General features: G+C 51.1%; 1 protein-coding gene across 1 annotated transcript in view; it reads left to right on the forward strand.

The window, feature by feature from the left end:
• LOC132333004 (hydrocephalus-inducing protein homolog) overlaps positions 1–23,680 on the forward strand; it is a 237,921-nt gene that overhangs the window by 190,978 nt on the left and 23,263 nt on the right. Inside the window, exons 10-26 of the mRNA XM_059857731.1 lie at positions 1,377–1,600; positions 3,512–3,579; positions 5,767–5,999; positions 6,814–6,914; positions 8,156–8,291; positions 8,742–8,906; positions 11,753–11,991; positions 13,034–13,286; positions 13,888–14,031; positions 15,369–15,512; positions 16,001–16,317; positions 17,497–17,626; positions 18,940–19,149; positions 20,017–20,145; positions 21,058–21,235; positions 21,697–21,902; positions 22,627–22,760. Of these exons, the coding sequence (XP_059713714.1) occupies positions 1,377–1,600; positions 3,512–3,579; positions 5,767–5,999; positions 6,814–6,914; positions 8,156–8,291; positions 8,742–8,906; positions 11,753–11,991; positions 13,034–13,286; positions 13,888–14,031; positions 15,369–15,512; positions 16,001–16,317; positions 17,497–17,626; positions 18,940–19,149; positions 20,017–20,145; positions 21,058–21,235; positions 21,697–21,902; positions 22,627–22,760 (3,011 nt within the window). The remainder of the gene's footprint in view (positions 1–1,376; positions 1,601–3,511; positions 3,580–5,766; positions 6,000–6,813; positions 6,915–8,155; positions 8,292–8,741; positions 8,907–11,752; positions 11,992–13,033; positions 13,287–13,887; positions 14,032–15,368; positions 15,513–16,000; positions 16,318–17,496; positions 17,627–18,939; positions 19,150–20,016; positions 20,146–21,057; positions 21,236–21,696; positions 21,903–22,626; positions 22,761–23,680) is intronic.

Here is a 23,680-nt window from a genome sequence, read left to right on the forward strand (position 1 = left end):
GTGCTGGCCCTTGCTAAGGGCTTGGGAGTTCTCTCCCTTGCTGACCTCACCACACTTCAGCCTGGGTGCATCTCTGGCTCTAGAAAGAGAAAGGGTTCCCTGGGTGTCGCCATGTCCCCTTTATGACCGTCTGCTCTCTGCCCAGCCCTGGCACGGCGGCTGTGGGTGACACTCTCCCGTGCCAGGGGTACAGGAGGGCAGGCACGGTTGGGATCCCTAAAGCAGAGGAGGTGCTGACTGACCAAGGTGGACGAGGAAGGAGCTGACTCTCCATAGGGCCCAGTCTGAGATTTATTGGGAACTCTGGAGCAGCTCTATTCCTATGGAGAAAATTAGCTGAGAAAAGCCCAGACTGACCTCCTGCAGCCGGTGATAAAGGGGGTGGAAACAAGGGAGGGATTCACAGAACAACCAATGGGAAGACCTGGGGTGTGGAAACTGGGGAGTTAGACATGAGGGGCCACAAATCGGGAAATGCTTTGAGGGAGGGCCCCGGCCTCTGGCCAATCACTGGGCGCCCCGGGTGGAAGGTTCTGGAAGGATGGGAGGAGAGGCCGAGTGACTGACACAGGTCTGAGGAGGAGATTGGGGAATTAATCAGCAAAAACTCGGGGTGCTAGGTGGGGAGTAGGAAAGATTGTCAGGGGGGAGAGGAGTGAGACATTTTCAAGTAAAGCATTTTTGTGAGAATTGGTTATTACAAAACTGTAACACAGAGCAGGGGTGATAAAAACACAGTACAACACCTGGGGATAAAGCAAAGGATTTATTTTTTTACCTATTTTCTCCCCCCCCCCCCCCCCCCTTAGTGTCAAGTTTGCAAAAAAATCATGAGGGAGCAACTGAACGAGGTATAAAATGAGGCACTGCATCATGCCAGACACTTTCAAAAGCTGGGGAAGGGAAAGACACGCTGAGTTTTCTTACCAAAAGATGGTGCTGTCTATACATTTTGATGCTGATGCCTCATTAGCAGTGAGTTGTTTTCATGGTATGGGAAAAGGTGAATGAGTAGATGGTGCTGTTGGAGCTGTGCTAACTGGGGCAGCAGCAGCTCTGGGGTGATTCACTATGCAGCTGCAATCAGCCCATGTTGCTCTCAGGGCCAGCTCTCAATGAGCTTGGTGATGCTGAGCAGAGGTGCACTGCTCTGTGTCCATGGGACAACCCCAGGGTGACTGCACTTCTGTGGAGTCACCACTGCTCTGCATGAAAACCCAAAGGCAGAACTTGTCCTGTTGTATCTTTTGACTTCTGCCATTCAGCAGCACAAAGCATCTTCTGCCTTTTCTGGGTCTTAATTGTATCATTAGACAATAACTCACAAGAAGGGAAGATTCCACATGTATTTCCACTTTGTTTTCTTGCTGCTGCAGGTGAAACTGATTAACCAAGGAGCTCTTGATGCTCCCTTCACCTATATCCCTTCAACCACAAACGTGGATTTCTGCTTCAAGCTTGAGCCCGAGGAGGGCATCATTGCACCAGGTGGGACCCAGACTGTTCAGATCTCCTTCCATACCACCGTGTTGGAGTGGTTTGAGGAAGAATTCCAGTTCAGTGTGGCTGGATCTCCTACACCTGTGATCCTGACCATCACGTAAGGACCCTGGAAGCTTGGTGGGCACATCTGTAGCTGTCTCTGGGACATCCCCCACCTACCTCATTTTGGGGTTGAGCAGAGAAAAAAGGTTTTGCCTGAGGTCTGAATCTCTGTTTTGATCCTGGCAGTGCCTTAGTGTGAGGATGCCTCCTGCCCTGTGTGTGGTACCCAGGAGCTGGAGTGACTCCTCCCTGCAAAGATCTCCCTCTGCCTTGACTCATGGCAGGCAGTGGGATGGATCAGCTGTGGGCAGTAGCTGCCCTGGGATTTCCCACCTGAACACCCAGCAAAGCCCCCAGGGCTTTGGAGATGGGCCAGCCTGGGTCATTCTGCACCAGCAGCAGTGTTTTTAAAAACTTCTGTTAATAACTCATGCCAGATGGGCAGCAGCAGCCTCAGCTTACCTTTGCCAGCCCTGCTGTGGGGGACAAGCTGTGCTCCCAGCTCCTGTGCACAGAGTGCTCTGGTACCTCCTTTCCACAGCCAGCAAAGGGCTGATGTGTGAGGAAGGGAACTGTGCAGCAGGAACTGTCCCAAGGACCGGGGAATCCTCCCACGGGCTGGTGCCATGGCAAGAGACAATCCTGGCCCAGCAAAAGGGAGAAGGGGTGGTAATAGGGGAGGTAGAGCTCAGTCCTCAGGACCACAGCAGCATGATTGTCCCTGCTAGCCTGAGCCATGTGCTGCTAGGACAGGTAGTGGAAGCAGGAGAGCTGATGCTGGCTGCTCTGGAGCTCTGGAGCTGGGCTGCTGCTGTTGGGGAGGCACTGGCTCAAGGCAGTAAAGAAATGAAAGCAGTCTGCACTGAATTATACCAATAAGATAAGGGAGATGGATAAAAAAGAACAAGGAAGTTCTTACTTAGCAAGAGAAAAGGGTGAGTAGGTCTGCCCATGGTGGAGAAACAATGATGCTGGCTTTGTTTTTGGAGGAAAAGTGCTGCTTTTTTATTTTGGAAATCAAGAGGGAACCTTTCACCATCAAATAATTGATTCTCCTCTATCCCTCACCCAAACTGGTCATGGGGTGTTTCTGCATAAGCACCTTTCTCCTTGGACAAGGGCAGGTGTCTCTTGTTGAGATGTGCAGAGTAGAGCCAGGGCAGTCCTGTGAACACAACAGAAGGCCCAGGTCACTGCTCCTTGATTTTGAACCAAAAGGCAGAGTGGGCATTGATTGGCAGCAACCATGAAATCAACTCGTGAGTGTTGTGCAGCTCCAAGTGCTGATTTCAGTGGGTGTTGATGACTTTTGGAGTCTGTCTGCTGAGTTCAAGGACAGCTGAGGTGCTGTGCTAGATTCAGGACACCTTTGTTTGGTTGTTGAAGCTGTTGCTCTTGGCTGTGCCAGCTGGTGCACTGCTGACAAGCTGGTCCTCTCCTCTGGGATTCATCTGTTCAGTGTGTAGAACTGTTGCTGCTCTTTCAGAGGATGTTTGGGGCTCCCCTGGGTTCATGTCTCAGAACTCTGTCTGTAATGATTGTGTGGGTCAAACTCTCCTGAGAAAGCTCCTCCATGGGAACAGCAGTTCCAGCTAAGAAGTAGCAAGGCAGGGAACCTGTGGCTGGAAGGGCTGGTTACAGAAGTTTGTGGGGACACTTTTATGCCCATCACATTGCAGATGGGGAAACTGAGGCACGGAGCCATGTCTGGGTGTGTGTTCAGGGTCCTTCATGGGACCACCAGCATCCCGGGGGCTTCTCCCTCCTGCCCTGTGCCCAAAGCCCATCAGTGGCTGTTGGCTGCTGGCCACTTGGCTTTAGCTGCCTCCTGTGCATGGGGCCCTGTGCTGAGCTTTGTTGGTTGGAAACCCACGGTGCCCTGAGCCCAGGTTTTGTGCCTCCGAGCCACAACAGCTGGGCCTTTGCAATTCCTTTAACTGAGCCATTTCCTCCTCTGTCCATCCAGGGGCTGCGTCACTGGACCGAATTTGCACTTCGACCTCCCTGAGCTCCACTTCGGGGTCATCGCCTTTGGTGAGTGTTCTCTGGGCTGGGACACAGTGTCAGGGATCTGTGCTTTCCAACAGAAAAGCATCCCTCACTCACGGTCTGCCACAGCAGCCTCTTCAGGGGGTGAACTCCAGGGCTGCCCGTGCCTCAGGTAGCATTTTGCCATTGTGAGATCAAATAGAGGCAAGGAATAGAAAGTCTGTATTTTCTGGTGTCTCTGCCCTGCTCTAAAAGACAGATGTCTGCCAAGGAAGGTGGGAATCTTCCTGGAATGGAAAGATGAGCCCCTCCCTCCAAAAAATGATACCTTTGAAATTACAGGGCTCACAGGCAAAAAGATGGGAAAAGGAATAACAGTTCTTTCCTAGACTATATCAGGACAGCACAGACAAGGCAAGAACAGACGTTTCCCAGGCGCCAAGTCCCATTTTTCCCCTTTGGTGTAGTTACAATCACAGCAGGAGGAGCTGTGGGCTCTGGCAGGGCAGTGATCCCCTCCCAGCTGGGGAAGGGAAGGAGGAAGGGAAGGGGAAAGGGAAAGAAAGGGGGGGGTGGAGGGGATGGGATGGCATGGGATGCTCCTTTTGCAAACTCCCAAAGGATAGGGGGATGCCGGCAGTGCAGAGCAGCAGCAGGCAGGAGCGGGCCAGGCAGGCAGGGTCGATGGCAGCGCTGAGCTGCAGCCAGGGCAGTCCTGGGGCCAAGCTCACAACCTCCCGCAGCAGCACCGGCCGAGCTTCGATCCCCAAGGGGGAGGAAGGGAAGCTCCGCTCCCTGCCCAGCCTCAGCTCCCACTGCACAGCCGCCCACAGCATCACGCCAAAACTCCCAAAAAACCCCGGAGGGAAAAGCCCAGCCCCAGGGCCAAACCCCCCAAAACCCCTATCCCCCTTCCCAGACCAAGGGCATCACTCACTACGAAGCCTAAACCCATAACGGTGAAGTTCATGAGCTTTTTAAGGAAACTCATTGCCTTTCCTGAGCTGTTTCTTCCCCACCCTGCATCACCACGGGGGCACTTGTCAAGTTGGCTTTTGAAGAAATGAAACAAGAAAGGCACCAGATAGAAATATGGCTCTGAAACAGGAGATTTATCCTGCTTAATCCAATTTCATTCCTAAGGTCTCTTCAGCTGAAGGCAGCTGTTGTATCTTTGCTTTTTTGTAACTGTTGATTGTTGTCTGCATGTGGTGACCTCAGTCTCATTTGAGGTTTTGACATCTGTGTTTGTCCTTTTTGTGCCTCTCTTGCTTCCCTGCTGGAGTCACTGCTGGAGCTGGCAGTGGTCACTTGGATGGGCACAGAGAAGCTCTGGGCTGCACCTGCAGTTGTTTTTTCTCCCCATCTGTGTTCCAGTGACTCTTGGTGGGCAGACCCAGGGAGAAGTCTCCTCCCCACAGAGCTGGCCAGCCCAGCCAGGTGTGCACTGCAGAGCAGGTTGTGGCTGCTCTCTGGGCTCTGCAGGACATCCCCACCATGAGTGGCTGTATCTCTGGCTTGCCAGGATGGAAAGCAAATCTCAGAGCTAAAGTGGGCTAAACCCTTGCAGGCAGCAATCACAGTGAGCAGCATGGGTGTGATGTCCCTGTTTGTTGGGTGAGTGGGACATGGTTCCTAATTGCTAATCTCAAAGCAGGGCTCAGGCTTGCCTCCAATTGAGTGGGCTCTGAGCTGTCACGTGCTCAGGTGGTTTGACCCAAACCAAGAGATGCCTTAAGGGTCCTGCAGAGACAAACTGCATTAGGGTGCTTTGTATCATGTTCTAGTTCCTGATTCCATCCTCACTTTTGCTGTAGCTTCTTCTCAATGATGACTCACTGTTTATATATCTTGAAAGCGGTGGGAGTGTTGGCAGACTTAACAGGGAATTTGACAGCTTGAATTCTCAGAGTAAATGCTCAGTCTGGGTGCACACTCATCACTGAGAGATAACTGGTGCTGGTTTGGGGCAGGTGAGGGAGCTCCTCCCCATCACAAAGAGAGAAGCTTGCAGTGTTCAGCAGGGCTAGGAGTGGGCATTTTCAAGGCTGCAGTCTGGAATCAGTGTCAAAGGGAGCTAAGTGATGATTAATTCCTCATGCAGCTTCTTGGTGAGCTGTAGTTCAGATAATAAAGAGCTAAACTCCAATCACACTTTCATCCTGCCAGGATATTCACACCAGGAGTCATGCCATAATGGGTGCCTAACTGGATATTTGTGTCCTTTCCCAGGCTTTCCCACCACCAAGAGTGTTCGCCTCACTAACAGCTCCGTGGCGCCCGTGACGTTCAAGCTCCGCATGTCAGATGATGGCACGCAGCCATCTGTCAGCAGCTTTGATCTAATACGCAGACAGAGTGACCCAGCCTGGAGGGACGGAATTCATTTTTATGTGGAGCCAAGGGAGTTTACAATGAATCCCAGCCAAGGGACCATCCCCTCCCAGGGATACCAGGATATTGAGGTATGGGAAGAGTCCAGCCATAGACGCTTCAGCACCAGGGCTGGTACTTCACTGGAGTGTGAGAGGGCTTTAGCTCTGGTGCCAGCTTTGAGCATGGTGTGAGTGAGAGATCTGCACTGGTGTGAGGCCTCTGCTAGCTGGCTTACTTGGGATGTTCCTCAAGGAGCACTGTTTTATTTCCAAAATCATCCACTGAGATCAATACCATATGGTCAAGTCCTGAAGCCATTCTTGTGTTTTTGAGAGCAATTTATTTGATTGTAAGTGGGCAGAGCAAGGATGAGGGCAGAAGGTGGCTGTTAGAGAGATGTCATTGTATAAAGCAGTTCGCTTTTGTTCTTGGTCTCATTTCTCCTCTCCTGGGGAGACAAATGATTTGTGTTCACTGCAGGGATCTCCAGTGGAGATAAAAAACACTGCAGCCATGAAGTGCCCTACACCTGCTGGGCCACACTTTGCCCTCAAATTCCTGCTATAATGCTGAACTCATTGAACTTACTTGAACTTGTGTTCAAGTAAGATTTCCTCTGCATTTATGGCATTATAGTCACATGAAAAATTGGCCCCTTAATTTGAATATAGTGGTGTGTGGAGCTTTAGTCTAATGTTTTAATGTAGCTGACCTATGCTGTGATAGCAAGGTCTGTTTAACAAATCTGGTATTGCCAGAAGACTTTTGTTACTCTGAGACTTGTGCTCTACACATGGACCAGCTGAAGAATTGAGGCCAAATACTCCCTCTAGAACTGGAGGATATCACACATGGGTAATGAGGTTTTGTAAGGAAGAATTTATTGTTCTTCTCTTCCACCAGGTGACCCTGTGCTCTAACAGCATGATGAGGTTCAAAAGGAGAATGCTGGTGGACCTGGAGGGTATTGGCGAGGGAGTGGCAGCACTGGTCATCACAGCCAGGTACCAGCCCTTGCCTGGCCTCCCCCAGGCACTGCCTTGCAGAGGCTTTGCTGGCTGTAGCTGCCAAGGAGGAGAGCTGTTTAATGGCCTCATGTTGTGCCAGCTGGACATGAGAACAGCAGCGCTTGGACAGCAGCCTGTGGTGAAAAGCAGCCCTGCTCAGAGCCCAGCATGGTCCTGGGCCCTCTTCTAAAGGGACCAGGAATGATATCATTTATTGGTCTAGGTTTTGGTGCTTGAGATGGAACAAATTTCCGGAGGGCCTCTTCTCCTTCTTGCTGCAAGAGGTGGAGTTGTGCTGGTTGCAGCCACTGTTCACTGGTTTCGGACACACCAAGCAGCCTGCTGAGAGTCAGGGTCTGGTCCTGTTAATGAGGGCACATGGCAGTGGGGAAGTGGCTCCCAGCAAGAGTGGTGAGGGCAAGGTCGTATGAGAGGAAAGCAGCTCTTGATGTGGCAGGTCAGCTCTAGTTTTTCTCCTTCCCTGTGCTTCCCATTTTGAGCTTTAATGTTCTCAGACTTAACCCAAAAGTCGTTGTTGCTGCAGCAGAATTCCATCCTGCTGTGCTGCTGTGGGTGTCAGTTGAATGCCCAGAGGGATGCAGCTCCCTGGTGCTGTTCCCTGTCCCAGGCAGAGCCACCCAGTCAGTGCCTGGGCTGCCATTCTGTAAAGCAGGTGGAGCTGGGGCCAGTCAGTGCCTGGAGCTGTGAAGGACCGAGGGAGCTGCAGGGCCTGGGAGGGGGTGATCAGCCACTCTGGAGGGCAGCTGGTGTCTCGTGCCCTCCAAGGCTGGGGCCAACAGCCGAGTTCTCAGGCAGGGCAACAGCACCATGGGAGAGAAGGGAGTCATTTTTACTGAGACACTAGAGTTGTGTGTTCCTTGAGCCTTAGTGAGCACTGACCCTTGTTGGGAAGGCTCCCCCAGAGCTCATGGATCACTGGGACTGTGACAGGAGTCCTTGCAAGCCTTCTTGGGTAAAGGAGGGGCTGAGGCAGCCGTGGCACAAAGTGCTCTGCCTGGGGCACTTGGCAGCCTCTGGGTGCTGCCTCTCAGGGTTTGCCCCTCCTTGACAAGACATGTTTGAGTGGGAAGACTTAGAAGGCAATTGATCACTGTAGGGCTGTTAAATGTCCATTTGACAGTGAGAAATGTGTTATGCTTCTTTTCGCAATCTTTGGGGGTAAACATTCTCCATTCTCTCAGTATCTCTGATTCCCTTGGGGTCATCTCTTTGCCCAGATGTCTCGTTCCTGAGCTGCGTGTGTGCCCCCAAGTCCTGCCATACAGTAAGTGCCTCCTGAAGGCGCCGTACGAGAGGAAGCTCTTCGTTGTAAATTCCAGCGACCTTCCTGGCTGCTACGGGCTTATTCACCAGGTTTGGCATCACATCCACCTCCTCCTGTCAAATATGATTGAGGAGATTATTTGGGGAAAAAAGGGTTTGGGTAAGACCTTGCTGGTTTCTATTCAGTCTTAAAGATCTGCTGAGAATGGGATCCTACCTGAATGTAAACTTTAGGAGGCAGTTTAACCTCCTGAGGAAACAGTTAATGTTCTAGTCTAGTCTTCATGGTGTTTTCTTGTGGGAGATCTTAGAGGGTTGTGAAAAGCTGCTGCATCCACAGACACCAATGCCTGCGCTTGCAGCCTCCTTGCAGGATCCCCTGGGAATGCTAAGCCTATAATTCTTGCATCTTGTTTGTGCCTTTTACCTTTGTCCTGGGGATTTTTAAACGTGTGTAAGTTGCTGTTGCAGTGGATCTTAAGGAGTCTAAAGTTTCTTCAGAGGTGCCTCTGAAGCTGCATTTCATTCTGTCCCTTCCAGAAACGCAAGGAGGGCTGTCCTGTGTTCTACTCCAGCCCCAAGCCCTGTGGGATTGTCCAGCCTCACAGCACAGCAGAGATCCCAGTTATAATTGAAGTGCAGACGTTGGGCGAGCATCGTACCAGGGTTCTCGTCGGTGTGTTTGGGGATGAGATAAACCCACGGGTGAGTGCAAGGGGAGCTGTGTGCCTGTGGGCAACTGCTCCTGGCTGGGTGCAAGGGGGACAGGGATTCTTCTGGGGAAAACAGGCACAGGCTGCTGTGGAGAAGGACAGGAAGGATTGGTGGCACAAACAGCTTATGCCTTATAGGTGGTAATCTCAGTGTCTGACACAGAAGGTAGTTCATCTAAGCTGGAATCGAGGGTAGTTTTAGTTAATTAATCTTTAAAATGCTGTTAACTTGGGAAACATCTGTTTTAAAATGTCATCTCTCTGAGCACAAAAGAGCATGTCAGAAGACTTCTGGGAACCTTGAGCTTTCTGTAAAAGAAAGGAAAGGTGGCATTTGAAGAGTGGTTGCAAGGATTTAAACTTATATCAAAACATAAGGAAATTATGATGCCAAATTCCCTGGATGGCACCAAATATCTGAACCTGAGCCATTGTGGCACTGCTTGTAAATCAGTGAACAGGAAGGACAGGCAATGCAGGCTGTGCCAGGAGCCTGAAGTCTGACAAAACAGTTGCTTTCAACTATCAGGCTGCTTACCTTAAAGAGGAGGGTTTCTCCCCACCAGAATAACCAGTTGTTTAACTGTCAGCCTGGTCTTAACTAGAGAATTCTTCCTTTGGGCCAAAAATTTGTCATTTGAAAGGTTCTCTTACCTTAATCCTTTTTAATTTGGAGGTGAACATGTCATTTTCTTTTTCTTTTTCCCCAAATGCCCAGCATTTCAGCTGGAGAGTGGTAGCTGTCCCTAAAGAAAGAACTTGAGCAGGGTTGTGCTGTTTAAGCTTTTTTAGGTTTCCCTGTTGTGGTTTGTTTTGGGGTTTTTTTTTAAATCTTTCTTGTCTGCTTCCTGGAACAGAGAATAGAATTACAGAGCTCTGGAAAGCTGGCGAAAATCTACCCAAGTCCAAAGCAGATAGAGTTCGGCAGGATCCGAGCTCTGCAGCCGACTTCAAAAAGCTTTACCCTTTTCAGTGACTGTCTGATCCCTATAGACTTCAGGATGGAGATGGTGAGTATCTGTGGGGCTGTTTTCCAGGGAAATGGACTGGTCAGTAGCAGCCATGACTTGTTTTTTCTATGCAAGATTTCCATATTGCCCTGTGTGAGAGGAAGCAAAATACTCCAATATTCCATCTGAGTGAGGCAAGAGGAACCTGGCTCTGGAGTGGTTTTAGCTGGGACACCCCTCAGTGAAGTCAGGTGCAGAGATGTTGGAGCAGAAATTAATCTGGGTTGTGTTGACAAGTTCTCCCTAAATTTGATCTTTTGTCTTTAGCTGTGCGTGTCACGTTTTGGAGCTCCGAGATCAAGAGAAACCTGTGGTCCTTTGCTCCCCAGAGCATGGATTTCACTGTGGCTTCCTTGTCCATCTCCATTTGCTTTGTGCCACACTGCTGTTAATAGAAGAGAGCAGGGTGTGAGGTCTGCCCTCAGACTGCTCAGGGGGAGGCAATTTTCACACCTCCTGTGGGTCAAGCCAGCTGGGCTGTCCACACAAAGACAAGTGTGGGGGTTGTACACCCCTCTAGCCTGGGATCTCTGTGCTATTGAAAAGCATCTTTGGGGACCAGCTGCAGAGAAGGGCTGTTCAATATGTGGAGGCTGCATAGGGCAGAAGGAGCTGGGGCTGCTCCCCTGGCAGGGGGAGCAAGGCTGGAGCAGCCAGGAAGGGCTGGGCCTGGGGCTGGGTGGGATGTCTGCTGGAGGGGGAGATCTATGAGGGGCTTGAGGTTTGTTCTTCTTCATGCTGGGTGTGTTGAACTTGTGGAGCTGGTTAAAACCTGTACTAAGGACTTGTTTGTGTCTGTGGGTAAAGCATCAGGCCATGTGGGAGAGTCCAGCCACAGCCTCCTGGGCCAAGGAGGAGGGGTGTGAATTTTCCTCTTGCTTCTTTTCCAGCTGTTTGGGAGATAAATGTTACCCTAAAGTGAGGGTTTTTTTTTCCAGGGCAGCTTTTCCTGACTCCACAATGGAGTTCTGCTTTCAGCCTCTGCAGGGAGCAATGACCTTGGCTGGGTGGTCATGGTGTGTAAAGGTTGGGTTTCACATGCTCCTACCAGGGCCGGACCTGCAGAGCTGTGTCTGTACAGCTGTGCTGGTGCAAGGCCTTTCCTCTCTCCTTTGGGCAGCTACCAGCTCTCTTGCCCAATCTGTGAAGTCCATGAGAAAGCAGATGACAAGAGTTCTTGGGAAGAGTGGGCCATGCCCACAGAGCACATGTTGTCCAGTTTTCTTTCTGCTTCCTGCTTTCCTGCTCTGCTCTAACCATTTGGAGGTGACTTTTCCAAAGCAGAGGGCACTGGGGCACCTCTCTACGGCTGATGATCGGTGGGGAGTGAGGGCTTCAGTCCTTCAGGGGATGTTGGGAAGCACTGATGGCCCCTTGGGAAAGAATAGTTTGGTGTTGGGGTTTTGCTCAACTGGTTTTGCAGAGATATTCTTCAGGCTCTCGGCAGTGTCCTTCAGGCATGTGGTTTCTGCAGTGGGATTTCAGCAGTCATGACTTCCTCTGGCCTTGAGCCTTTGTGAGAAGCCAGGAGAGAGAAAGCAGCTTTCCTTGGCCCACACTCCAGAGAAAGACTGGGGAAGGAACACTCTCCTGAGGATATGTATCCCTTGGGTTGGGCAAAACGGGGTGAATTGGGTGAGTCCCTTAAAGGAGGGAGAAAATACAGGTTGTATGAGCTCTGCTGTTGCCCAGTACTGTAGCTGAACTTTAGGGAAAATAAGCCTTTAGGATTTTTATCCTCCCCCCTTTAGTATTTCCTTTTCTTATATCCCACAAGACACCAGGGTGTATGGTTTCCACCCTAAATGCACTTATGTTTGTCTTACAGGCTTCCAAATCCCACTGCTTTGTTATTGAACCCAGTGAAGGAGTGATCCCTCCTAAGAGTGAGGTTTCTGTGACTGTTACAGCAACCCTGGATGACACTGTGCTTTTTGATGATGCTCTCGAGCTGTTCATTAGGAACAGCCTTTGGAACACCGTCTTTCTCCAGGCTTTGGGCTTTGGCACCACAATTGTCACAGACAAACCACTTGCCCCAGAGCTCAACTTGGGATACCAGTTCAGGTAGGAGATCTCTCCACTCCTGCCTATCGCCCTGTCTCAACAAGGAGCAGTTTTTCTGTAGTCCTTCAGGCAAGGTCTTCTTCAGTGTTTAAAGCCCTGACTCCTTCCCTGAAGGCAGAGATTCCTTTAGAATCACGTGATGGCCAGTTGAGAGTTGTTAGGCACCCTCAAAAGCCACTGAAAGGGAAACCAGTTGCTAAATTGCCCCTGAATTGTCTTTAGTTCTAATGCACTGATGTCCTCACTTGATCAAGTAATGATCTCACAGGCTGCCCCAGAACAAAAGGTTCCTGAAATGGCACCGGGGTGAGGCGGTCCCTCCCTCCGTGTGGCTGAGGGACCAAGGGAAGATCCTTGCCCTTGCCCTTTCCCAGTGTCACCTCCCAGGAAAGCAGGGGCCCTGGGAACAAAGAGACAAGAGGGTGACAACCCCTACCAGGAAGGCAGGAGCCCACAGAGCAGTTCTGGAGGCAGAGCTGCCAGCAGAGTTTGCAAAGTTCACTGCCGAACAGTTTCTAATTGGAAAATGAAGTTTCTACAAATGGCTACCAGTGCAGAGCCAAGGCTGCTACAAACGAGAGAGGCTCTGCTCCCCTGGTGTCCTCTCCTGGAGCAGGCAGATGATTTTTACCAGCTGCTGGGATCATCCAGAAACTGCCTCTGAGCTGGCTTTTAGAAATGCCTGCAATCATACCCCCACACACAAAGTCCCCAAGGGCAGCATCTCAAAGATTCACTTACAGTTTTGAGCACAGATTAATACAAAATACAGCAGCAGTATGAATCACCCCAGAACAAACATTTTGGGGGGGAAACACCACGTCCAGTTAGCCTCACCTGGAAAATGTTACATTACCGTTGTAAACATATTTCTCTTTGCAATAATGACATCAGAAGGGCACCTTATCAGACACTACTTCTGGTCCACATTAAGACCTGGAAATGAAGACAGTCTCCAAGCTATTAACACCTCAGATTGCTCACTGGGAGCAATCTGATGACCAGGGAAATAGCAGATTTTCCATCCTGCCTTCTATTCTAGCCTCGTTCCCTGTTTTCGTTGGTTCAAAGTAACAAACAAGGGCCGCCGTTACCATCAGCTCTTCTGGAGTGTGGAATGCTACAGCCCACCTGAGGAGGAGGGCCAGAGTGCCTCAGACCTCAGCAGCTCCCAGGATGATTCCCAGAGCCCTGAACGTGCCAGCCCCGTGTTTGGGCTGGAGCCAGTGTCGATGGGCCTGAAGCCAGGCCAGTCTGAGGACTTGGTGCTGCGAGGCTTCTCCCGCATCCCACAGGTGAGGTCCCCACCACGGGCTGAGCCTGGGGAGCCATCAGATCCCCTCCCCTGGGCTTGCTCCACAGTCCCTTGGCATTTGCCTGGGGAAATGAGCAGGGGCCTTCACAAAACTGATTTAAGGCCACACGTTTCTGTGGCAGCATCAGTTGATTTCCTTGCTGGCCACCATCAGGCCAGCTAAGACTTTTTTGTGATTGCACAGCTACCAAAACCCAGGGCTGATCCCAAAGCAGGGGTGGAAGGAAATATTGCTCTTTTGGGGCAAGCAGTGTTGCACACTGAGTCAGCAAAGAAGGGCAGAGAAATAAGTTACACTTAGACTAGGAGCTGGAAAAGAAAGTGAATTAAACAAGAGCCAAGTGGTTTATCTGGGGTGAGCACGGAGTAAAACAAAAGCCATGTCAGGGGAGGGGGTTTCTCACAAGTGCCTTCTGTGGTGGTTGGGGTGCAGCGTTACAGACAATTGAGCACAGGAAGAAAAGGGGGCAGTGACTGTAACTGTGGCAGGAATAGGGCCCGTGGTGGGTGCAGAGCCAATGCAGGGCATTTGCAGGGTGCCCTGCCACTACCCACTGGTGACAAGTGACTCTTGCTTGCAGGAGGTGCAGGATTATGTGTTTTGTGAAGCTGTCATTGGGACAACCCTCGAGAGGGAGAAGATAATAGAAACCATCATTACCTGCAAGTTTATTCACCCCTCTATAGAAGTATCACACAGACAATTCTCTTTCCGGGTGGACAAGGTAAGTCTGGCTTGCATCCTGGCATTTAACAGCATGGCTGAGGGGGGTGTGTGCTTGTGTTAAAGCCCCTCTTTACCCTTCCTGAGGCACTTTGTAAAGTGAGTGAAGATGCTTTTAGAGATGAGACTGGTATTTGACTTCCCCAAAGTAAAATTGCAGTTAGAGCTGCACTGCCAGGAGATGGTGGCCACTTCCAGAGAAATGCCACTTTCTCTGCTCACTGTAAAAGGAGGCTTTTGAGGATCCTCCAAGGCACGGTGATGTCTGTACACTGATGCTGTAGGGAAGCTGGGAAAACTGGAGATTCCTGTGAATTCCTCGGGCTGACAAGGAAAAACCCAACATCTCCTGTGTCTCTTTGCCTTCTCTGCTGTTGGCAGGAATGCTTTATAGTATAGCTCTATGGTACAGCTCTGTGCATTTCCCTAAGCCTCCTCTGCTTTTCAAAGGGCCCCCAGACATCCTGCAACTGCAGTGATGATTAGACTGAGGCAGAGCAGGTGCCCTTTAGTCTCTGGATCCCAACTCCAGCATCATCTTTCTGTCTCCTGCAAGTTGTCTGAAAAAGAGAAGATGGTTAATGATTTGGTTTCTGTAGTTTTGGGCCTCTCCTCTGGTTCCCAGGCTTCCAGGGAAGTACAGAATCCCTGGAAGAGGCAGTTCAGATGTAATTTAGAAGCTCTCCCTGATTCTGCCTGGGTTTTGCTCGATGCCACACACACAAACTGATTTATTGCATACTATGGCACAGCACCTGTTTGGTATCAGCACATGCAGAAGTCGTTTCCCAAAGTCTCTGGTTTCTCTAAACCATGCAGGAAGCCCAGCCCAATGCATAGACAGGAAGGAAGAGCCCAGGCTGATCAGAGCTTTGAGACCACAGACACCTTGTCCCTGTAGCAGGGGCTGCAGGACACATGTTGCAGACAAACTGCTTTTTGAGGCTGCTAGAGCCAGGAAGGTTGTGAGAAATGACTGTGAGTGAAGATCCTCTAGTGCTGTTCTGCCCAATAGAGAGACAAAACTGGAGACAAATGGTCTGGATTCACTTTCTGCTTTAGATCTTGTTCAGCAGCCACCTCCTCTCAGGAGCCTAATCTCTCATCTGTACTTGGGAGTGTTTCCCTGCCCTCCAGAGGATGCTGTGGTTTCTAAACATAAAAAGCATCTGCTTTAAAGAAAAATCTTATGGAAGGGTAGAAACAAATAGAAATGGTAAATAGAAATGTATGCACTTCTGGGGCTGAAAAATGTGAGCTGCAGCAGAAGCAGAAGGAGGTATGTGGCTAGTTGAGGCTGGTTTTCCTTATCTGTTTTTCCTTATCCTGTTTCCATAGAAACCCAGTGATGTCCTGACACTGCAGTACCAGCCTTTGGCTGTAAAAAACACCTGCCTGCTGCCACTGGACCTTATGCTGGATTTGGAGCAGCAGCCATTCCTGGTCTGTGATGGGAACAAAGAGCCCCTCCCAGATGGCCAGGTGAGCAGCCCTGGGCTCCTCCAGTGGGGTCTGAAGAGGAGGGATGTGGTGGTGCCTTTCTGTTGGGAGATCCTTGAGTCAAGAAGTTTATTCTGTAGCATCAGCAGTGGACTGGCCTGAGCTGCATCAGCAGAGCTGCTGAAGGAATCAAAATCTTACCTGAATTGAGAAGATCCATCCTGGCTTTAAGGCACAGGGAGAAGGGAGCAGGCAGCTGGGTCTGGGTGAGCCATGCAGTAAAGGTGTCTCCTGGAAAGCATGCCAGCTCTCCAGCAGCCACCCCCTTGTATTGGGGCTGAGCACAGAAATGGGAGCCTGAGGGAATCCTGGACTGGACTGGGGTGCCTGCAGTCAGACTCCTGCTGTAGAGAAATGAACCATGAACTGAGAAGCCCATGCTGGGGTCACTCTGAGCATTTACTGTTTCATGCTGTCAGACCTTGGGACATCATGCCACAGGTGATTAATTACTGCTCATGTCCTTGCAGCCTGTGAGAGTGGATGTAAAGGAGACCTGTTATGTCTACATCGCATTTGACCCAGCTTATGAACTGGATTTTAAGAGCTGGAAAAAAGAGAAGGTTCTGAAGATAGAGATGGTCAGGGGCCATCCTTCTGTGGAGTGCATCACCCTTCAGGGAGAAGTCAACTTCCCAAATCTCCAAATCCAGCCCAGCACCCTAAAGTTTGGCTGCATCGAGGCTGGCACTGAAGAAGTGCGTTTTCTGGAGATGACCAACTGCAGCCCACTTCCCGTGGAGTACCACTGGACATTCCATTCCGACAGACAGGTGACCATGCTGAGGTATGTGCACCTTTGCCCTCTCCTTGAAGCTCTTCTTGCTGGTGTCCTGTTTGTACTTGGCAAAGAACAAAGCTCTTTGCCTGGGATCTGACAAATAACACTGACCAGCTGTGCTCAGGCTGGATGCTCAGGGAATAGGTTTTCCACCACTTTGGTGCTGCAGAGCCCCCACTGTGGTTTCCCCTGGGAAGGAAAGCTGGGGTGAAAGCTGCTTTCTCAGACCTCTGTGGCCTGAGGCAATGTCCACCTTGATGAAGGGCTCCTAGTCCCAGCTCCCACAGTGCTGCTGGAGGCCCTTCTGGCCCCTCTGCTTTGGGATGGGTCGTCTCTGCAGGAGCTGCTCTCTGCTCCTTGCCTTCCTCCCTTGCGTTGTGCTGGAGGATGCCCAGAAAGTCCCAAGACCAGACAAAGAGCCTTTAGCACCAGGGCTCCTGCTGAACATCCTGTTACCTTTCCTTCTTTGCTGAGACAACTCCTTTAGTGCCAGGATGATTTCTTTCCCAGGGGTCAGCTTTCAGTGGACACCTTGGAGTCCTCACTCCCTTTTTTTGTGACACTTGTTACTCATTTTGACTTTTCCACCCTGCAACATGTCCCTTATGGGTTCTGAATTGCTTGATAGCAGGACTTGTTCATCATATCATCTCCTATCCCTGCCTCCCAGAGTTTCTACTTTAGAGTGAAAAATGTCATTGTCTGGGCACCATGATCCTGGGAAGTTGCCTCAAACCATTCCTTCAACTAAAGACACTGGAGTAGATAATCAGGGATCTCTTGGGGATTATGAGAGAGCCAGAAAAGAAACCCAGCCATAGATAACAAGCTACAAAGCCAAAGACAGTGATTCTTTGGGGAGCAGGTCATTCCAGGCCCTGAATGCCTGTCTGGGAATGGAGCATCCAGGTGGTGTTTGACTGTGGGGAGCACTTGCAGCTCAGCAGGGTGACAGGCAGGCATGGCTTGACTGTGTCCCTCACGTGGCATTAGAAACACAAGCAGAGTTACCCTGAGCACCTGGTTCAATTTAAAATGGGGAATGTGACCTGAGTCACCTGGGAGGGTTGGAAAATGTCACCCAACCCCCCAACAGTGTCAGGGAAACATTCCTGATAAATCCCTGGTGGAGCTGCAGAGTTTCTGGCGTTGGGTACTGGGCTTTGCTCTTATGTTTTTTTCCAGAGATGAGCTTTACCCACCTAAATTCAAACCCCAGCCACCAAAGGGGAAGATAACCTATATGGATTGCCTGGCATCTCGATGGAGACACTTCAAGATGAGAAAGGAGGAGGCAGCCAAAACCCTGAGAAAAGTGCAGGATTTTACCCAATGTTTTAGAGGAGAGGTAGATATTTTTGTACATCTACTGCTTGTGTAGCCTCCCCAGCCTGCCAGCACCAAGTCATGCTCGTGCTGACCTCCCTTTTTGCTGCCGTGCTGTCCTGTGCCCTGACAGTGGGCTGGGCAGCAGGGCCAGTGGCTGGACATGGGGTGAGTGGGAGGGAGAAACAGGAGAGTTTTCCTTGGAGAAGCTCACTCAGGTCCTACAGCCCTGTGTTGAGTGTGGGATTTTTTGCCTTGTTTGCTTCCCAATGTAAGATGAGGCTTTTATCTGCATCATCATGGTAAGACTCCAGCTTCCTTCCCAGAGCAAGCTGGGATGAGTCCTGATCTCCATGGAGCCTCTTCCCAAGCCAGCCAGACTGCCTGTGTGCAGGGCTCTGCTTTCACCCCAGAGCTGCTATTGCACTGCTGGCCCTGAAGCTGTCTTACAAGCAGAGACTTTGCAAAGTGGCTGTGTCTTCCTCCTAGCACAGAAAATGGTTTGTTTTCAGGCGCCACCACAAATTCCTGAAACCCCTCGCCTCCAAGTGGGGTTTGAGGGAATCCAGTGCTCCATGGACGTCCCACACACTCGCCTCGAAGTGGAGGAGGTAAGAGGGAATCTGTCTCACTTGCACATTGTCAGTGTGGCAAGCAGGGCTGGAGCTCCCAGTGCCACTGGTGGCCCTCAGCATTGGCCACAGAGGGGCCTCCCCTCCCTCCAGGCCCAGCACAAAGTGCTGCTGAAGCAGCTGGTAGTTGGAGAGGCCGTGCAGGACACAATGTAGGGCTGCCCAAGGACGCTGTGCAGCACCTATGGAGGGCACTGCTCCCCCTGGAACTCCTCAGGTGGTCCGTAGGAAATATTTGCAGGAGCTTTTGCTGTAGCACCTTGAGAAAGCAGCATTTAAATCCGAGAGAGAGGGGAAGAGCCTCAGGAGTCAGATGAGCTGGGCTGGACGCCTTCACTCAGCTCCAAGAGCTCTCACTCTGAGTCTCCTCCTTTTCTAAAAGCAGTAACTTTTTAAACTTTTCAAAGGCAAGAGAGAATTTCTACTGGCAGGAGGCATCCCAGTTCACTTTAATGTAATGTATTAATAAATGCATTGACCCGTGAGTATGGGAGAAGATTTTCCCCATGGTCCCTTCACTGGTCAGTGGCATGGATGCAGGATGAGATTAGGGTGATTCTGGCAGTGTTTGAGGAATAGGCCCCTCCAGGTACAGCTGCACTTTGCTCCAAGATGCTCTTCTGCATCCATTTCTATCCTCAACACCTCAATCTCTCCTGTCTTCCGCCAGGCTTTCAGTATTGTGCCACTGTCAGGTGTGCTGCAGCCAGGAGAGAGCCAGCAGGTCTCCTTCACCTTCTCTGGCCACATCAACACCATCTCTGATGTCATGGCACTGTGCCACGTGGAGGGAGGCCCCACCTATGAGGTGGTGGTGACCGGGAAGATCTCCCGTGTCAGCTACTCCCTGAGCCCCCGGGAGATCAACTGTGGCTTACAGGTAGCACACACATCCCCTGGCACAGCTCCTTGCCTTGGCACCACGGCCAGCAGGTTCCTGCCCACCTCGCTCCAGGGCTCCCTTCCCTTCCCAGCCCCTTTGTTGGCTCTGGGGCTTGGAAGTACAACCTTTGAGGGACACATCTGGCATCCAAGCTGGTTTAAAATGGCCATCTCCAACCATCTCCACAATGCTGGGAATGCCTCTTTTTCAGGGTACCTGACACTGCCTCCTGGGGCAGGCAGGGTCCCAGTGGGGCTGCTCTGAGGGATGTGTCCCTGAGACATCCTTCTGCTGATCCACTCCTAAAGCCTGACCTCCAAGGAGATGCTCTTGTCTAAAGCTCTTGCTTAATCCACACAATAATCAAGGGAAGAAGTTGGGCTTCCTGTCACTACAATTGGAGAGACTGTCCCAGCATAATCCCCACTTCACTCTTTTCCAGTTGAAAGCCCACAGATGTTTCCAGCTGCTGGCCCTGTCTGTGTTGCCCTGGGTGACTCCCTTGTTGCATGCGTGTTGTTTGCCAATACTTGCATGCAGGTGCCTTTTCTTCTGGAATGCCTCAGTGCTGTCTCTGTTTCTCCTGGCTGTTGGTGACCCCTCAGAGTGCAGAGGGCCTGTGTCCCCTGCCTCATTTATTGCTGGCCCTCACATGGTTGTTACCACACCTCTGTGTGCTGCCAGAGCTCCCTGGTCCTGTGCAGGTGCCCTGTGCCTGGGGCTTCCCCAGGTTCCCAAGTGCCCTTATCTCCTCCCTGGTGCCTACTCCCATGATGTGTCTGCTTTCAGCCCCAGGAGAGAGGAAGGTGATTCCCAGCAGCAGCCCTGGGTCTGTAACTTCCCTCTTCTGTGCCTTCTCTCCAGATGTTTAATGAAGTTTGTCACAGCAAGGTCACCCTGGCAAACTGTGGAAAGATTGAATTCAGCTGGGTGCTAAACCCTAGCCCTGAAGACAAGCATCTGCCTGGTGTGTTTCTGGTCAACCCCACCACTGTAAGTAGCACAAGTGACTGACCCCAGCCCTGTGTCAGGTGGCCCAGGAGAGTGTTAAAGGGAAAAAAAAGGGGGGGATGGGGAAGGGGGACAAAAGTCAGAGGGGAAAAACCCCAAACCCAGCCATGAGAGAGACAGGGCTGTAAGCATTTCTGCTGGGGCCAGAGAAGATCAGACAAGTCTCTCCTGGCAGACTCCCCCACGGCCTTGGCTGGTGGGTGGCTCTGCTGTCACAGGGCAGACACCGGCGGGCAGCACAGGTGTGTGGGTCACTGTCTGTCCTGCTGTCAGGGGAGCAGAGGAGAATTCTTTTTGACAGATTTCTCAGATGAAAATAAGGCACAAACACAGCAAGTATTGTATCTGAAAACTGTTTATTGATAAAGAGAGGGCATGGTCCCGACCAGAGGGGGGACAGAAAAGAGAGCAGAGAGAGAAAATGAGAAATAGAGAGAGCAACAGAGGACAGGGACAGAGCGTCACCGCTAGAGGCCTGGGGCGCTCTGTCGGGTCCTGCTCGGCACATGGAGCCTGTGCAGTTGTCCTAGTCCTGGTCATTTGTAACTTTTCAACACATTCAACGGGTTTCCATTCCTTCATTGGTTAAATGTTAATATTGCAACAACTCTTCACTAACATTGGTATCGCAACACAACATTCTCATTAAAAGAACTCTAAACTTTAGCAAAACTTCTTATACAAAAGTCAGCATTATAAAACACATAATATTTAACAACTGTGAAAGCCAATATTTAACAACTTTGAAAGCCAACTGTAATATATTTATCATGAAGGTGATGTGGTCTGATGGTTTCTTCTGGATGAGAACCTGTCTCCTCAGCCTGTCTGTCCCCTGAGCCATCCCCATGAAACACTCTGATACATTCCCTCCCTCTTCTCCTGTCCCTGCAGGGCTCCATTGCACCTGGTGAGAAGCAAGTGCTGAAATTCTTTTGCATGCCAGGATTACCAGGAGCCTTCAGCAGGACTTACCAGCTTAAAGTGGGTGACCTGAACCCAGAAAATATCTGCCTGAAAGGAGAAGCATCCTTTCCCATGATCAGTATGAACGTGCCCTGGAACATCCAAGGTGGGCACTGCCTGTCTGCCCCCAGGAAGGGTCCCTCTGGTTTTGTTCCCTACCATATACCCATAGGGCAGCTCATGCTCACCTCCACTGAGCCTGGAGGGTTGCAGGACTCCCAGACCAACTCAAGCCCTCTGGTTGCTTCGTGAGTCTTGAGCAGAGGATCCCATGTGGGCTTTGTCCCAGGAAGCAACATGCAGAGCCTGCCAGCACATCTGGCAGGGTCCTGAAAGACTTGGGAAAGCTGTAAGAGAGGCTGGCAGGGCTTCTGGCAGGGTTGGATGTGTGTGACATTGCAGGCAATGAGATTCAGGGAGCAACAGCAGCATCCACTTTTCATAGATGGCTTGAGGGATTTCTTTCTGGAAGAAACCAGTGTTGGGAGGCAGGGACTTCCCTTCCCAGCTTAAATGGGACTGGCACTTTGCTCACACTTCTCTTTGTGGATGCTTTCTTTCTTTCAGGAAATGAAAAATACGAGGAGACACTGAAACAGCTCATAAGACCTCTGCAACAAAACAATAAGAGGAATAAATCAGGTGTTCGGAAGAAGACTTGGAGCCTGAAGATGAAGATCTTGAAGTCTCAGACCCCAACAACTCAGACTGTGAAGATTCAGAATCCAGAGACTCAGGACCTGAAGCCCCACATCCCTCATTCTGGCATTGTAGTAAGAACAGCTGCAGCCCCATTTGGCACATGCCACCCTCTCCATGTCACCTGAGCCCCTTGCAGCCCACAGCAGCTTCCTGGCTCCCTGATGACACTTGGGACCTCCCTGCCCACTTACAACCTTGTGTCACCTCAGCACTGCCCCTAGGGCTGCCACTCTGGTCATGGTCTCCTCTGGGGCTGCACCAGCTTCCTGGCTACCCCAGGGAGAGATCCTGAAGGCCATGCTCCAGGGATGGAGTTGATGGTGCTTTGAAGGAGATGCAGGTCATTGCTGGGGAGTTCATTGGCCCCAGCCCAAGCCCTGCCAGTTACAGACCTTAACAGCAGCTGCCTGATTGTGCCTGGGGCTGTGCTGGCACTGATCATCTCCAAGAGGCACCAGCTTGGTCCCAGTTCCCTTTCAAGACAGCTTTTGTCCAAGCTGCCTTGGTACTGGCTGGGGGCAGGCAAGTACCTGGAGCTCTGGAAGGTTCCTGGCTTGTCTGTCTGCCTGGCCAGATCAGCTTTGCTTACAGTGTCTGGGCAGGCAAAGATGCTGGAGTTACTTCCCTGGAGATGAGGTCCTGGCTAAGAGAGCAGGAGGTGTCACAGGCACTGAGCAGCCAGACAGGAGGACCCCACACCCCCTCCCAGCAACGTGGGGTGGGATCCTTTCTCAGGGGCAAGCTGGGCCTTGGCAAGGACCTTTGCTAACCAGCCACTGTCTTCCCTTCCCTCAGTCAGACACTCAGCTGCAGATAAAGATTATGAGGATGCTGATAGAGAAGGCTGCTCTGGAGCTGCAGGGAAAGCTCACATCCTATGCCCTGAAGAGCAAGTTCCCTAACAAGGAGCTGTGCCAGAGTCTTGTCAAGTGAGTAGGGACTTCCAGCCCCATCTCCAGGTGCCCCGTGGGGAACACCCAGCCATGTCCCCTTCTCCTGAGAGCTCCTTGTGTCTGCAGAGCTGGGAATAGCCTGGACTCCAGAAAGGGTCTGGTCCTGGTGGCTGTGACGTGCTGCATGTGAGCAGTGGAGTGTCCTCCCTTCCCCAGCCCCACGCTGAGCTTTGGACTGCTCAGCCCCCCACAGGTGTGGGGTTCTGTCCCTAGAGCTGGGGGACCCAGTGCAGGCCTTCAAGTCCTTCCAGACAGCACAAATTCTGTCCCTGCTGCCTGGCTCTGAAAGAGACAACTCCCAGCTGATGTCTTGGTTCCAACTAACAGCTGTGCAGCTGTGACACTAAACAAAAGGAGAAGGGAACTGCACATGTCAGCAAACCCTTTAAAAGCCAACATCAGATGGTTTGAATCCTGGTGGGGTGGCAGGGCTTATCTAGGTGACTTGGTCTGCCCCTTTGCACCATCATGATGCAGCACAAGCACGGGAGGCTTCAATTCAGGAAGAAGATGCTCTGCAGAGCAGCTCATGTGATCCTGTTGCAGAGCAATGGAGATTTCCTGTGCAGGCAAACCTTATTCCTAGACCCCAAAGCAATTTCAGGCTCAGGCTGTACACCAGGCTAGGCAGTTCCACTGAGAGCAGTGGAGGCCCACTGGACTCACCTATACTGGCTTTTCATGGCAGACGAGCGGTGGCCAGTGTCCATTTTAAACTAATTTTATTTTCAGGTACCATTAGTAGTTGATAAAACCTAGGACGTGCACTCCTCCTGACTTCCCAAAGTCATTGCCAGGTGGTCAGGCCATGGGTTTCATGGGCTTGAGCTGAGTTTTTACAGCAGTGAATAAAGAAATAGCCACTGTATTTGTATCCTCCATCCCCTTGTGCATGT

Source organism: Haemorhous mexicanus, chromosome 12 (genome assembly GCF_027477595.1).
Source record: "Haemorhous mexicanus isolate bHaeMex1 chromosome 12, bHaeMex1.pri, whole genome shotgun sequence".
Taxonomy (NCBI): domain Eukaryota; kingdom Metazoa; phylum Chordata; class Aves; order Passeriformes; family Fringillidae; genus Haemorhous; species Haemorhous mexicanus.